General features: G+C 31.6%; 1 protein-coding gene across 2 annotated transcripts in view; it reads right to left on the reverse strand.

Annotated features, from left to right (window-relative positions):
- LOC111004321 (unconventional myosin-XVIIIa) overlaps positions 1-17,471 on the reverse strand; it is a 136,667-nt gene that overhangs the window by 80,649 nt on the left and 38,547 nt on the right. For both annotated transcript variants that reach the window (XM_022275315.2, XM_022275316.2), the window contains 12 exons: positions 7,772-7,954; positions 7,325-7,504; positions 6,371-6,495; positions 5,562-5,699; positions 4,867-5,010; positions 4,359-4,588; positions 3,543-3,687; positions 2,503-2,613; positions 1,644-1,773; positions 1,110-1,206; positions 465-588; positions 95-242 (listed from right to left, as the gene is read on the reverse strand). In XM_022275315.2, coding sequence (XP_022131007.2) covers positions 95-242; positions 465-588; positions 1,110-1,206; positions 1,644-1,773; positions 2,503-2,613; positions 3,543-3,687; positions 4,359-4,588; positions 4,867-5,010; positions 5,562-5,699; positions 6,371-6,495; positions 7,325-7,504; positions 7,772-7,954 — 1,755 coding nt within the window. The remainder of the gene's footprint in view (positions 1-94; positions 243-464; positions 589-1,109; positions 1,207-1,643; positions 1,774-2,502; positions 2,614-3,542; positions 3,688-4,358; positions 4,589-4,866; positions 5,011-5,561; positions 5,700-6,370; positions 6,496-7,324; positions 7,505-7,771; positions 7,955-17,471) is intronic.

The raw sequence follows: 17,471 nt of genomic DNA on the forward strand, positions 1-17,471 counted from the left end.
AATTTAATTTTTATGTTTTGCTCACTGTTTTGCACATTCCGACGCTGACTAAGTTAATTTAACTGTGTTTTGGTATGTAGTAAAACAACAATACCTGCAAATGTTGTAAGCTGAATTGTCGAACAAGCGGTGCCTTTTTGATAAGATATTGCGTATGATTCGGGGGCCCATAGTGCGTCATCACACGCTCTAGAAATGTATCATCTGACGAATTGGGGTACATCGACTCTTCGTCCAAAAGCCTTTGAAATAAATTGAATATTTATACTATAAAATAATTTATAAAATGGTCATAAATAGACTGAATCAACATCTGGCTAGTTAAAAGAATCGTCAATTAATTTTATTTTTTCTTTTTAAATTGCTAGAAACAAAAAATGTTTACCGACTTTTTTACTCTTTACTAACAGATTTGTGTAAGAATTTGCATTTTTTTTAAATTCAATTGACGACAGAAAACTTACCACAGTAGACCACGGCGATCGCAATCCCGCAAATCTGCTTGCGAGCTGCGCACGATACTGTTTTGTGGTGATTTATCAAGTAAGTCCACCATTGGAGCTGGACTGACGGTTTCTGAGAGCCAATCTAAATCAAATCATTTAATTAATAAATAATTGTGAATGGACAGGGCCGACAGTTTTCGCTGAATTTTTATAATGCTATTTGACCATATATTATGTTGATTAAAAAGTGTGTTATTTCTTTAAATGTCGTAGAATTACATTGTCGCTTAGTTTTTTTTTTTTTTATTTATTCAATACATGTGATAAAAAAATACATGAGGGTACATGCAAATAACCATGCGCTGAAACCAACAGATTTAAGTGCGGCATGGTGTGGTCGCTGCTACTCGACTGTTTGATTACATAATTAATTTAACACTTACATAGTATCTTATTTTATAGCATAAAGTACAGTCATACGCCAACATTTCTAGATACAAACAAAGTGCCGGAGTTACAAGACGTTGTGTAACTAAACGAAGAGTTGGGCACGTAAATCATATACACGCCTAAGTAGTTTTATATATTGAATAATATATGACACAGCCCTATATATTTAAAATCCTGAAATATAACTCAAAATTATCATATAAGGAAAAATACCCTCTTCAGTTCCGTCATCAAGTGTGATGCCTTCCTGGGCATATCGTTCTCGAGGCGCCACAAGCATGGCTTCATGAAACACAGCTTGAAGACGTTCCTGCAAAAAAAAGAATAAAGTCAAATACATTTATCAATTTATAATCCTTTTTTATTGTAAAAATACTTAGATTTAGATTACCTCATAAAACCATTACTTGTTTATGGTTTTCAATTTTTTAAATTTTAATGAATGTATCATCCAACACTAAAATAATTTTTCAATTAGTACCTAAGATTTTTGATAACCTTTTTATTTAAAATTTATTTACGCTTCGTTAACATAATATACAAAGACATACGTATATATAAAAAACAGGTGGCATAAGTTATAAGGCCACGGGCGGCCTTATAACTTATGCCACCTCAGCAACAATTTTCCTCCAATTACGAGGTGTCTGTATAAGCTTAGTTTTATAATTTAATTTATATTAATTATTCATTGTTTTTGTTAACTCATTGCAAAAAGAAATTGATAGTAGTAGTATTAATAGTAACCTGTAAATAGTTAGATAGTAGTTTGGACAGTGGTGCTCCGCTCTGTTGTCCAGCGCAAAGAGGATTATCAGCACCAGGTGTGTCCACTAATAGTATGGACGCTGACGTACGACACGATGTTGATATACTTCTGAAAATTTAAATAAGAATGCATAAGATGGACGATGATACTATATATGGACGAGATATCTCGCAGCATATTATTACAAAAAAAACCAGCCAAGATAACCAAACATTTTATATAAAACGTGCAGTTAGTGGTGTCGCCTGGCGGTTATGAGATATATTATAATTCTTGTTGGCAACATTTAAAATTCTAAAATGTTCTAAAAATTACTATTATACATATATTTCGTGTTTCATTGACTATTTACTTTTAGATTTTATTAGACAATTTGCCTAGAATTAAATTATCTGTCTATTGAATAAAAACATTCTATAATGGCTTTTTTATAGAACAGGGGACAAACGGGCAGGAGGCACAATCAATGCCGCAGGCCTCGCAAGTCCATTGCCGGCCTTTTTATAAATTAGAATATTAGATTTTTGTTAGTGAAACCCATTTTGGATACATGCAATGTGTTTATTTTGTTTTATTATTAACTTTGTTTTTATTTATTTATTTATTATTGCAAAGATGTATCTGTTTTGTTTCCAAATAAATAAATAAACGCACTTCTCCTGAGGGATTCTAAGTGAAATTGTGTCAGAAATACTTCAATGAGCAGCTGGTTTCACAAAGTGATGCGTGGCTAAAACTGCCTAAAATAGCGCTCAACTGTGGAACGACGTACGTCGAGGTGATAGTCTAAAAATGACCAAGGTTCTACAAAAAAAAAATCTTTTCACATGTACTCGCCTGTTTATCAAAGCCGCGACAATGTTGAATGTTTCGTTATAGAGTCCGGTGACGAAAGCTTCTAATGAATCAGAACCTGGTAAATCTCGTTCGTTGGAGGGCGATGGAGTTCTGAAAATAAAAAAAAATAATGACAGCCAAAAATAAAAACCTATAAATAAAATGGTGATTATTTTTTCACAAATGATTAAAAGTACTTTATATAATTTATTCATAGCCATACTTTTAGATATTCTAACATAGACCCCGTAACCAGTAAGCTATGATTTTTTAATGATAAAAGAAATGGAAGAGAAATGTATGGACCTTAATGAATGGCCATTATTTTGAAATTACGAAAGAAAACAATGGAATTAAATGTAATTCCTGTTACTTAATTTTTTATTTAAATACGTGATTCACAAACAATTAGCGGTCTTCACCGTTCAAATTACAGCTGTTCATGAATGGATTTTCTAAGTCACTTTTAGTACAGTAGAACTCCAATTATCCGAACTCCGACTATCCGAATCGCCGATTATCCGAATCACAAAAAAAGACCGCAAAACAGCTTACATTGACGGAGATGTTTAAAAAACAATGATTTTTATTTCTAAACTTGTACATAAGTACATTTTATTTATATTTAAAACATGTGAAAATTTCATGTTTCTTTCATTTAAGTAATTCAATAAAAAAAATAGTGCAATATCAAAACGTAGCTTTTTTTTTCCCTTTGGCTCTAACACTGTTTTTGCATTAGCCAGCGTCAAGTATGGGATTTTTATAATTCGTTGTTTTAATTATTTACAGTTTATGCATAATGAAAAAACTAAGGAAACCAATCGCGACATAACATAAATAATTGAAAGCGCATAAATTTACAAAAAATCAGAATAATTAATAATGAACGTAGCTTTTATTCTCTCCAATGGCAACTTTTTTTTAAAATCCGATTATCCGAATATTTGATTATCCGAATGGGTCCCGGTCCCCATTAATTCGGATAATTGGAGTTCTACTGTACGTAGAAAATCCTCGTATAAAATATATCGACTTACCGCAGCGCATGCGCAGGTTGAGGGGAAGGTGGCGCGGGAGGAGCGAACACAGCCCGAGACAATTCCTCTACTCCCACGCCCAAGAGGCGACTAGCTCGCGTAGCACATCCAGTACTTGCGAACTGGTACTTTAGACCCGTACTGCCTGGTTTTGAATAACTCGATATCATTTTAAGTTTTACAAAATTTAAAAGAAAATTATTGGTTAAATTATAATTTACATACATTTGATTTATAATTTCTACCGTTTTTATTTATTTATTTGCTAATTTTTTTTCATTTTCATATTTAATAAATTACTTTTAAGTTACTTATAACTATTATATCCGGCAAGATAAGTTTTTATAAATGTATATATATAATTGTATATGATGCATTTAAATAGTCGTCTATATACAATTAATACAAAAAAGTTGTGTATAAATAGAGGCACGCTCAGAAATCATCAAAATCAAATTATTTAACTACAAAGTTGAACTTCGCTTTGGCATTGCGGCATAATAATCTATATAAATAAAAAAATATCACAAAATATGTTGCTAAACGCAAAACTCGAAGACATACCAATTCGATAACTTTTTTTTATTTTTTTCAGGAACTATGAGGAACATTTTTATGAGAGAAAATTGCACAAAGAGAAAAACAACAGTTTTTGTTCTGAAAAAACAATCTCTATTAGGTGACATATCAAAATGTTCCACAAATTTGTATCAAGCTACAACAAAGGTAGGCTAAGTAAGAATCATATTAAAGCAAAACCCAAATGGCGGGAGCAGTTATTAATAAATAAAACGAGAAACTGTGATATTTGTAAACCTTTGACAACGCCGGCCCATCCCAAATGGCAGATAGCAGCCAACATCTTCCACACAGCCATTTGTTCTTGTTCTGTGACGCCTAAGAATTGAAAAGCCTCCTTCAAAGCTATGAATTCGGTTGGAGCATCTGCCTTTTCACTAGAACTTATATAAGGATTTGGAGCATTTATTGGTGCCTGGTCTAATAAAAGCTCCCGACGAAGACGTCCGTCGCATCCATGGAATAATCTGGAATCAGAATTTAGTATTAGATAAAAAACCACAAAATTTATGTTTCATACAAAGTTGTCTGTTCCTAAAAGTGTCGTTATTCGTGTTCGTTCGCATATTACTGGCAATTTTTTACGCTTAAATTATTTTTGAATTTAGTGAGGTTTTAGTGTCACCATACTATATTTGAGATAGATGTATATTTATTACAATTAATTTATTTTATTTTATTCTAAGATTGCGAAACCACTGACAAAATTTTCATTTCCCGATTTCCCGAATTCAATACAACTTACATATGCAAAGCTCTGAGATGGGCCTGTTCTGGTCTGAAGTCAGGCAGAAGAGTCTGTACTGAAGCGGACACAAGTGCACCACCTCCGTCAAAGTCCAAAGACGTCAGCGATACAAACCGTGACGCATATGTGTTGGAGTTCGTTCTGTAAAATTAAGAAGTACGTAGATATCTAAGTACTAGGCTTATGTCGACTTTGTCAATCATTTGATAAAATTATATACTTAATTTAATTTAATATTGTTCTTATGAAATTTCATTTTAAATAATTTACTTAATTATTATTATATTAATTGTTATCGATCTTTTTTTTCCATTAGAGGTTCCTTTAGGTTAAGGCGTAACCGGAAGTCGAAAAGAATGAAAACTTACTCTAAAAACGCGATCGAAGAATGTCGGCCATTTTGATATCTTAAAATATGTAAGTCTATTTAAAATTTAATAGGAGTCTCTTCTTCCGGTATCTATTGTTCATTGTGACTTTCAACACTTCGAAAATTTACGTTATTTCAAGAAAATTAAAAATTATTTATTTTATCATTTATAATATTATATACACATTAAAAAAAAACAGTATGTCGGACTTGCGGCTAGATCACATAGCTCAGTATAGTACAAAAGTCTGCAGAACGCGTAAATGTTAATTTACATGAGATGGAGTTGGAATACTTTTTCAAATGTATTATTGCTACTCACCGACTGGATCCAAAAATATGAAGAACATCCAAGGCAGCTCCAAGTCTTTCTGGGGTGAGTTTGGATCCTTGTGCTGCGTACACACTCGCTAAGTACCACACACAATGTCTCATCGCTGTTGTCTTGCCCGAACCAGATCTGAAAAGTATTGTTTAGTAATTAAGTAATCATATATCAACAATAATAATTTTATTTTTCCCCTGATTCTACGTTTGTAGAAAAAACGACACTAACAATAGAAAAAAACTAAAATGTTGACTAATTGACTATAGTTAACTTCTGAGTGTCGGTTTTTTGTGACCGTGTGCGTGCGTTTCGTAAAAAGAAGTATAACTTCAAAAGGCCTTTCATTTCCATAGTAAGTATATAAATGTATACATATATATATTTCTAAATATGTAAGTTTTTTTCTCACAAGTATAACTAAGAAATTATTGAATACTCCTAATTAAGTACCACATTTATTTAAACGTTTAATAAAACCAACACTAATGGCTTGATCTAATAATACATAATTACGATATTTAATCAAAACATACAATCTACCATCTTCTTCTATACATATTTCCAAAGCGGTAGAAGGCACTGTACATGAACTTTGTAAATTAAAAAAAACTTAACCAATGCATTTTAAATTTAATACTTTGACTGGGCAGAATATGGTGGAAAATTAGTGGAACGATTATAAGTTGGTTTATTCTGCCAGTGAGACGGCGTTATTTGTCCCTTTAAGATTAAAATTGTCACATTGTGATTCCTTGAAGAATAACGCTTGTTTGATAAGACACATAAATCACTTTAAGAATTACCTTCCCAAGAAGACAATAGCCCGATCTCTCCTAGACGCAAGCATACATTTGTGGGCCGATTGAGCAGCAGAGAAGACATGAGGCGGCATATCATCCATACGACATCCGCGGAACATTGCAGCCACCTGGAACATGTTAGTGGGTTTATTAGCCTGTCTGTGTTTAGAAGTCAGTAGTTCAGTAAAATTAGTAAAACAGACTTTAATTATAAATCAAAATTAAATTAGAAAGATAATGTTAATGCCAATACTTATATTTCTTTGCAAAGCTTCTAAACGATTATATTACTTAAAACCAGATTCAAGATCATCGGAATTCCATTCATATTAATTTGATTTATTATTTATAGATATTGTAAACTGGCATAAATTTATTTGAACACTCGCTAAGATGGTGATGGAAACATCGTTAGGAATCCTTTTACTAGGAAACAAATGAAGACGAAACAGATGAAGAAATGCACAGATAGTGTATTTTTTTGATGTGAAACATCTATAGCCGCACGTAAAACCGATTTCTGCCGTGGCGACGCATGCCGTGGCGACGCGTCGCCGCGCTATTTGATGGTATTATTATTACAAAATAATATAATAATATATCACAATATATGTTACATTATAAAACCGCTGTGGTTTGTATTAATTGTAACCATAGCAGTCTTGTTTAGGAGCGCGACAAATGCATGCAAAAGTAGTTACATATTATATACCTATATACAGTCTATATGCAGTAGTAAATTTCACATTAAAAATATTTAATGAAAATAATTTTTTATTCAATAAATAGTCATCGTTATCTGGCAAAAAAATCGTAATATTTTATTTTATCATTATTAAGTTCCTATCACAATCTGTTCTTTTCTGCTTATTACTTTTCCAAAATAATGTCGATGTTTCACATCTGCCAGGCGTCCCGTGACGGCTCACATTTTTTTTTTAATTTATCTTAGTTTACCTTTTCAGTATAAACTGGTGTGGTGCGCTTGGGTGGGCCTAGCACGAGCATAGCATGACCCGCACGAGCGTGATACAATCCGGCCGAGTAGCGGGAACGTAAGAGATTCAAAGCACCGCACTCGTTCAGACATCGCAGCGTCGCTATATCTTCAGCACGTTCCAGTTGAGGTGGGTTCGCCTAAAAAAAATAGAATCAATTAAAACTTGCGTAGAAAATTGATTCAGAGGCTAATAATTAATTATCGTATTACCAGTATTGTACCATACTGTAATCTAGAAAAGCATTCGGGACCCGAGTACCAAAGATTAATCAATACGGCTGAAAAGTGTGTTGGGTTGACAACATTAATTTTAGGAAGTACTACTACTAATATTTCAGTTCGTACAATCGTTCATTCATTGACTTGCCATACGCGAAATCGTGAGTTTAAGAATAGAAACTTACTTTTTCCAAATCGTCCTCATCGACTGTGATAATCTCTCCAGTCTGTATGACCTTCACTTTGATTCTGCCAGCTTCGGCATCTCCTTCCCGCACCACGGCAGTAAAGCCTCCGCGATGACCCAGCCACAAATGACCTCCCTGCAGCCATTGCTTCTCGAATGCCAACTGCTCTTCGGATTTCGCCTAAAACATTTTATACTATGAGGAAAACGATTTATTAACGAGAACCATTGTCGTCTTTGTGTCTATTATAATGTATCAAATCTTAAAATTTAAGCAGTTTTTATATGAATACGGCCTGGCCTTATCTTTATCTTTGTTCCCATACTCCTCCGAAACGGCCTAAGCGATTATAAAAAAATTATACACATTCTGTAAGTCTTAGAATCTTAGTTACTATCTATATTTCAAACCCATAAGTAATAAGGGCTGTCTACGCAAAAAAATATTTTTGTATATTTTATTATGATACAACATACAAAAATACATATATGTATTTCCTAATTTTCACACCTCTGTACTGTTGTTTTGCCATGTAAGGCAATTGGCATTTGGTGGATCAGCTAGTATTTACTATCTATGTACTAGTAATTATTAAAACAGTTACAGGCATTGTGTTAACATATATATTATCAACATATTATGTTAACACAATTGAATCTGTATTAATATTATAAAAAGGGTAAGTTTGTGTACCACAGCCGTATATCTGTCTGTTTGATACACTCAAAAACTATCACTACTGCAAGAAATATATTGCGGTTTTCCTTAATATCTAGAATGTTTTACAGTTTAAGTATAAAACTGTTCTATACATAAGGGTCACGGTTGCCTGCCATATTATTCCTCCTTGGTAATAGGAATAGATTTTAAGGGACATATGTAAAATAATTTTAAAAAACTGTATGGGGTTTTAAAATTCGGTTTAAAATCAGTTAAAGCTTAGCAAGGTCATACATAGAACCAGAAACACTAATGTTAAATAACTTTATTTTATTCTAACGTTCTCGTTGGAACGGCCTTGATCGTAGCAGGAATTTATGTTAATACATTGTAGGCATTTGGTATTACATAATGGCGAGGACGCTTCCAAATTAATAACATTTAAGTTCCATTGTTTTACGATGCGTAGGTAATGTTTATATGTAATTGTTTAACAAATTAGCACCTAGAGTGAGTAACTGATATTGCAGTTTGAAGGTAAATATGTTAAGTGAGCTTTTTGTTGAGGAATTTATAATATTAGATAGATTACTATCATTATATTATATATAATAATAATCAAGCAAAATTTTGGTTCAAACGCTGTATACGTAAATGTAATATTAAAAACCTAAGATTATGATAGGCTCTTTTTGGATGGCGACATTTTAATAATTCCGTTGTTGGGAACGTTATATATGTTTAAAATTAAATTTAATATGTTAATTGAATAATAACACAATATATCTAACTAACGATAGATTAGAAAGAAGCTATTCGTACGTTATATTTAAACGTTTAGGAAATCTGAGATAAAACTTCATTTGTCATAAGGTTCTTTGTCGCCCAGGCAGGACAGAGGCTGTCCAAGATCTTAATTTGGTTAAAGTAATAACTATTTATACTCTTATACAGATTTCAAAGTGTATGTGTAAGCTAGTGATTAAATATAGTGTAAATCTCGGTAAACTTTTCATTCTTAACAGAAATTCTAGTGCAAAGAGACGTTTCAGTTATTATTACTTGTTACAATTTATATGATAATCGGTTTTAATAAGCAATACTCGCAACCTTTCACCGTAATTTCCCCTGTTGCGTAAGTATTTTCTCAGATAACAAATCATGCATACTCAATTACAACGCTAGCTAACTTTTACGCAAATTAACTTAGTCTACGAAATACCCGCATCAAGTCACGGCATACAAGTTAGGTCAATGAATGTGATGCAACCGACTAGTTAAACGCATATTGCAGGAAATAAGAATATAGTATGGAATTCTTAATAATAGTTTTCTTTTGGGCTTCTAATCTCAATGATAATGTTTAAAGCGCACAACTGATGCATAAACCATCGCTCATTGACAGGGGTAAATTTCATAAATGTTTTTGACAGTCCAATACAATCTTAAAGAATTTTAAGTAAACAAGAAATATACACATTGCTTTAAAACTAATGTTTATGTTTACCATGTTTCATTAATTCTTAAGACAGTACATCGACTTTACTTAGCATTCCAATAAACAATAACAGTTTCGGTAACGAATTCAAGACCGGAGATAGAACCAAATGCCACTAAGTCACGAAGACCTCAAAAATTAAAGCAATGAAGGACAATTCTTTGCAAGCGTCGAATTTTTGTATCGTATATAGCAATCAAGACTTTGACAGTTTGTTTTTAACTTTTATTAGAGCTGTAATATGTTCACCCACACTCTGGAAACAAGATTAAGGAAGCATTTTCAAAAGCCTACACTCGCATACAATTGTAAGAAATAATTATCCACATATATTTCCGTAATTGTTCGACCATTGAACAATTATATTAATTGCGATGTTATTGTTAGACACAAAAACTTGAAAATGTTCACGTGACGTAAATCACATACGACTAACGAATATCTTAAATTACATACTTATAGTAGATATAAAACGACTTCTAACATTCTAGTATGAAGCTACATTATAATGCCAATAGGTAATATTACATATATGTAATTAATTATACATCAATCATGGTTACTAAGATAATAAAACTGGGTATATGATTAATTAGTACTTATTGCAATTATTATAAGTTATACGCATGTAAAACATAGGACTTATGCCCTTGTAATGAATGCAATTTTATTAGCATTCTGCAAAGAACTTGTTAAGGCAAAAACTGTAGACGTGTGTTGCATGAAAATCAATTGCATACGACCTATTGATTTTGTAATGCAGTATTTGGCAAGCCTGGCAAGTATGTAATAAAGCAATAATTTTACCTATTTACACAGCACATATACGCCAGTTGTTTTGCGGCTATGGGAACAAAGTGCATTGCTTCAATTAATTGCAGAAAAACTAAATAAACGTATAATTGAAAAATGGACGGATTAGAGAATAGCAGCGAAGATGATCGGCAAATAAAAGAATTTGGAGGCATTAAATATAATAATTATAAAAACATGATGTAATTCTTATTACAGTTCCCGAATATATGCTACTTTTTTATTGTATAGAAAATGGCAAATGGATAATAAGATTGATATATATAGGATTCGTATATGTAGCGCCCTGCACCCAGGAAGATATTAATATTCCTTTTCCAGAAAATTCAATACAATTTGGGTCATACTATTAATAGCAGAACTTTATTACTTTGTGGTTGCATTTAGATGTTAGGTTAAGCATAAAGTCGACCTACAAAATTCTATTAGCTCGCATCCGTCATGCTATTTATACACCGTATTCGGCTTTAGAAAATCTTAGAAATAAGTTTTTATTTGTTAACCGTAAAAAATTTTACTAAATTTAATAATAACTTCTTAATTATTCAAATAAATAAAATTTTAAATTAAAACTTTTAAGATATTCTTAGAATTAAAATATCAAGATTTTTCGGTTCTTAAAGTTCTGTAGTTACTTCCTTAAGCGTTGATTATACAATATTTATGTGTATGTGCCCGCCATGTAAGTATTATTCATTCATAATTTTTTTCATCATTTATTCATCATTTACGACGCTAATATATATTTAATCTATAGAACTTATTTTTTTAAACCTAGGTTTATAATTTAAGGCGTTTTTTTTAGTCTCATCTACGTTTACATTCGAATGATGATTTAATGTTAGAATCACAAATATTACAAATGCTTTCAGCAGCTTATGATTACAACAATGTACACTCTTAGCAGCATACTGTGATTGACATTACCATTTCTATGTTATATATTATTATTTCATTAGGTTTTAAGGTGTCTTAGAAAAGAAATATATTAAAAACATCGTCTGCCGTTATGCCACTGGGGACTAGTTGCGGCTGAACAGCATTATAATAGAATTTAACTTATACAATACATTTTTAATTTACATAAATCCTACTTCGTCCAAGACTCAGATCTTACCCTAAATTATTATAAGATCAAAAAATCTCTTTGGCAAAAACATGGGCAGTGGGCACACCCTCCACGTCTTATTGTTTGTTTGTGTGTGGGATATTACATCAGTTTTATAGAATTTATAAAAAAAAAAAATTAATAAATCGCTAGAGTTTTATGCGTATTAATTTACACGATTGTCGATTATACGTATACAGACCACGTCAGTCAATTACATTTAGGGCCTGTTTCACAATGTCCGGATAAGTTCCAAATAAGCTATTTATTACTTATTGGTAGGTTAAATAGTATTTTTGCGTTTCACGACTGTCAGATAGTGCTATACGTCATGAAACGCGAAGTATCTTATTCGGAACTTTTATCTTTCGAATAATTTATGTGTTGCATAGCTATATGGTACTTTTTCCACACATTGTGAATCAGGCCCTTAATAAACTGAAATCGACCTTTGAACCTAAATTTCCTCAGGTGCCCGTTTTTATGCAAAATAAAATAGTTGTAATACTGCTTGTAAATAACTATATCTTTATTAAAATATTATATACTATGTTGGCTAATTGACACTAACTGCTTTCGAAAGAAAGTATACACAATATTTTTTGTTCTTAGTAAACTTGAAGTATCACATTAAATCACGTATAATTTATAATCATCATTAGAAGCCAATAACAAGGTCGTTGGGCGCAAGTCATATATGAAAAAGGAAACTAGACTTCTCTTTATGGAGTTTATGGCGTCAACCAGCGTTCTTTCCTACTCGATTTACATAATATACAATGCAATCAAATAACATTCAATATGCATTAGTGATAAAATGTCGTTATTATTTATATTATAAATCTGGAATCGTCCTCAAATGTAACTTTCTTTCTCTCTCTACGGTCGGGATTGGATTCAGTAACATCCCAGTGTATGAGCCATGGCATCATTTCGTGTGAAACATCACACATTCCAGACTAATGTTTATGGAAACTGTATATTTCATATGTTTTTACTAATTGCAAACTAAATAGTATTTAAAGCAAGGCGCAATCTTTTAAAAAAAACTAAATAAATTCTTATACCAGTAATGTGTTAATTAATTAGTGTTAATTCATTAAGAAGTTTAACTTAGCTGGCTTAAAATGATTGTTAATATAATTTTAAACTATAAGTTGAAAATTATGAAGACTTTCTATCGACCTCATTCTCGAAATAACAGGTAGTTTTTTCTATATACAATTAATGTGTTTTATTAACATTAATTATTATTGTATAGTCTATATTGGAATAATGAAATGAGGATATTTATGTGAAGCCGTGTTGACCTTTTGGCTTGAGCGTATACTTCTCAAGCCTGAGGATGGGCGTCCGAATCATGGTGCACGCATGGCCAACGCACGCACTTAGAAAGAAATCTATTGGTGCTCAGTACACTCGGTCGTAGGTACAGCAGGGAAACATCGTAGGAAACCGGCATGCTTTATACTAAAATATCGACGGCGTGTGTCAGACACAGCTGATTTACTTGTCTATTAAGTTAAATAAACGATCACGAAACAGATTAAAATAAAATAAAAAAAAAAAAAAATTAGCGGCAGTGGCATTTTTATATATGTCAAGTAAAATAGAATAATAAATTGAAACGAGATGCCTCAATATCCCGATGTAGGAGGTCTTAATATCTAGGATCGGAGAGAACTTGAAAATCAATTCAAGCAAAAAAAAAATATTATAAGTTTTTTTTATACAAATATATTTCCTTACATTTGCTTTCTGAATTAAATTCGGAAACGCACTTATGCACTTAGATTTCGATTACTCCACTCGATCCTAAAATAAACATCTTATATTGCTACTATCTGAGTCGCAATTAATTCTTAGATGCTGCACTTATGATTTACTTCTCTTTATATTTCAAGGATGTGCTGTTTTTGTTACTAGCCGAACAATGAACTTACGAGAACTTCGAAAAAATTAATTATAAATGCAAATCTTATATTAGTTCGTACCATTAAAAATAAAGCTACCATTAAACAATGAATCACTATGCATATCATAAAAAAAATTTAAATTGCGAACCTAAAACTTAAAAAGCTCTCCACGCTAAAAGGCGAGACAAATAATGCGTATGCGCAGTGCTTTCGAAACTCAACGCGTAGGTTGTTAGTTACCGGCTTGAGCTTTACATAGTTGCAAATAATACCTGCTCTGACAAATAGGGATTGGTAGGAATTAGGGTGACTATTAAACTGTGTCGAATTATTAAACGTACCGATTCGAACGTTTTATTAGCATTACAATGAAATTTGATTATCTGGTTTTGGATTAGACATTCCATCGGATACCGCCTTTGAAAATCTAGAGTGCATAAAATCTGATCATTTGATTTGTAAGCATTCCTACATAAATTCTAGAAACATAATACCAATTGCAATGGATGAATTGAGCCCGACGAGGTTTAAATAGATTAATTTATCTGATAGTTATTTATCAATACTTTGATTTTCTTCTACCTACAATAATATTAAATTTGTAACGATATGAGTTATAGAGACGGATAAAATGATTCAATTAAAACTGCGCTCGGTAAATTATTTAATTATTTATTTAGTATACGATAAAAATCTCTTACTCGATCTTAATATTAATTTTATTTGACATGTTTAACAATTGAAATAATTAGTAAATGCATTTTTTTAATACTTAAATAACAATTATTACAGCCTGTACACAGTTGCGAGTTGCAACATAATAAATTACATACGTTTATCTCATCAAGATTCAAGAGCATGGATTATGCATCTATACATATTATTTGTATATATCATGGTTATGTCTAATTATATGGGATGCGGTGACAGTTGTATAATTATATTTGACATAGAATCCATTTACAGATACACCTTGAATATTGTCATTAGGAACTGTGAACTACAAACACGAAACCGCAATGTTTGAATGTAGTTAAGGAAATATCAGATTCATCAATTGCATCCTAGTTACGGTAACTTTTACTTTTTAACATTTTATTAACAGATGAACATTATCCAATTATTATGTCGTAATTTAAGTATTCAAATGACTGGTAAATGGCAATATTTTTGGGCACCTAATAACGAAATGGACGCATCACTTTACTATATATTTTTACAATATTCAGAGCAGTGTTGGCGTAATGGCGTACGTCTCTCAACCCTGAGGTCGTTTTCGAATCGCGACTTTGCCAAAAATGAACTTCTGTCAGTCACAGGCCCCTGACCACATACAGAAATTTAAGGCCCAGAAATGTTTTGTTTGTTTTTGCATTATTCACACACATTTATAATTTCGGGTACATTACATTTATACATTTAAAAAATGGTGGCGATTTTATTATAATTTCGATTATTTTTCACAATAAGTATAAGTTAAATTAAAATTATTATTGCGCGTATGCTAACTTTACGATAATGATGTGTGTTAACGATTACAAAATTGTGATACTTCTATGATTGGCAATAACGATTTTATATGCGAGTATAATTAATTACTATATAATATGTACTAACATACAACTAAACCAAAAATTAACAAAAACATTTTAATTTCTACGTTATCTGAAGCGAGTAATTTTCAAATTAATTTTCTCATAATCTATACTATCATACTATATGTATGTTTTCCGCACTATTTTCTATATTTATTTATAAGATAAATAATAAAACCTTTCCACGGCCTTTTCAAGTATAAGTCTATCTGGTGAAAATTTAAAATTAACCGCGCGTTATATACTCTTAGTATAATATTAATAATTTTACACATACTTAGTGTATACGATTATTACTCTTAGCATCATTAGTGTAGAATAACACGCTGATAATAGTACAATATTTTACTAATGCAATTACTAAAGGGTTTACTGTTTAGATGTCTATGATAAGGTTGCTTTAGAATTAATAAGCCAGAGATCAAACACACCGAACAGATGTAATCTGAATTTAAACTGACTTTCGCGAAATGGACACTTTATAGCTAACCTTAAATACTGTTTATTATGGAATAAGAAAACGTATAAAGAGATTTATTACATAATTATTATTAATTTTTCTAGCATTTATATTTCGTAACTTTTTTGTATAAATGAAAGTTCGTAGATAAAGTATATTAAATGTAAGTAAGTTTTTGCTATAATCTCAGGATCCAGCTGATTTTTAAATTTAGTGTACCTCCCAACCTTGTGTTCGTGAGTGCGAATCACAGCTATGCGTTTTTCCATGTGCATAGGTAATACTCGCTGTGAAACAAAACATTGTGATAGATCCAACATCGAGCGTTTGTCAGGCAAAAATCTGGTCATTTAATCGTCTGTTGCAAAAAAAGATCACGAAACAGAGATTACAGAGATCACTGTAGCATTATAAAAAGAGCTCTATTTCTTAAAGTAAATTGGAATTTTAACGCAGCCGTGGAGACTTTTCAACAGGTTCATATATGCATATTGAATTTTGTCTTTTTCTGGAACATTAGTACCTACCCTTCGCCAAGCACATTGATTTTCCAAGCAACTAAGGAAATCTACAATGATTACTATTATATTATTTAAGGAGCTGAACTTCATATCAATACAATTCAAAAGTAGGAGCTCAATTATTTGGATTAATAAAGCATTATGCGACATTGCGATTATACATCAATATTATAATATCATTGACATATACTCCACGTCTATTGCGATTTATTTTATATGCAAGCAATTATATTATTTATATTATTAAAATTCAAACCAGATATAAACGTGTTAGTAGAATGTATCTCTCGTATAGGTATGGCGTAGCTCTTAAACCAGCCCTTATCTCATGCAAAACGAGAGTTGATTCTTTAAACTACGAAATGTTAATGTAGATTTCATCATTAGAACGATTCATTCAAGAGGAAGTAATTACGTAGATATAATTACGTATGTACGTACTAAAAAAATGTACTTTCTTAGATATAAGAATCATCAGTGCTTTCCTGTTTATATGTGTTTTATACACATAATATAAAGTCGCCGCTATTGCTAGGATCTAAAATGATTATTTGCGTGAAGTAGATTTTTTTTCAGTTTGGTAGTTTTTAATGTAATTATTTATTTTTTAGGTGCTAATATGGAATATAGTATAACAAAATTACCGGAAAATTGATCAACGATTACAAACATAGTATAACCATAAATAAGTACTGTTACATATTTTTTTTACATTGAATTTGAATTTGGAACACGTATTTTATTTTAAAACTTAGACTCTGTCGCGTATTATAAAACAAAACCTAATGCTCGATGCTTATCGTCGATATACAGGACATGCCCTAAATTATTGTTGACTCTTAAACATCTTTGGAGCAAGCACGGGCAAAATTTCCCTTTCCGTAGTCAATGACAATGACATATTTAAAAAAAATAGATTTTCACTTGTAACAAAATTTTTTGGGTACATAGTTTACAGAATCAATGAGTCAGACTCCCACTATACCACTATTCCTTTAAATAGTATATTTCATTACAAGTGCGGAAAGCCTGTCATTGCAACGAGTTCCGACGAATTTATAGTTGTATTAATAGTTGACAGTCGGGACAAGTTGCAATGACGGTACCGCACGTGTACTGAACGACT

The sequence above is a fragment of the Pieris rapae genome, chromosome 14 (genome assembly GCF_905147795.1).
Source record: "Pieris rapae chromosome 14, ilPieRapa1.1, whole genome shotgun sequence".
Lineage (NCBI taxonomy): Eukaryota > Metazoa > Arthropoda > Insecta > Lepidoptera > Pieridae > Pieris > Pieris rapae.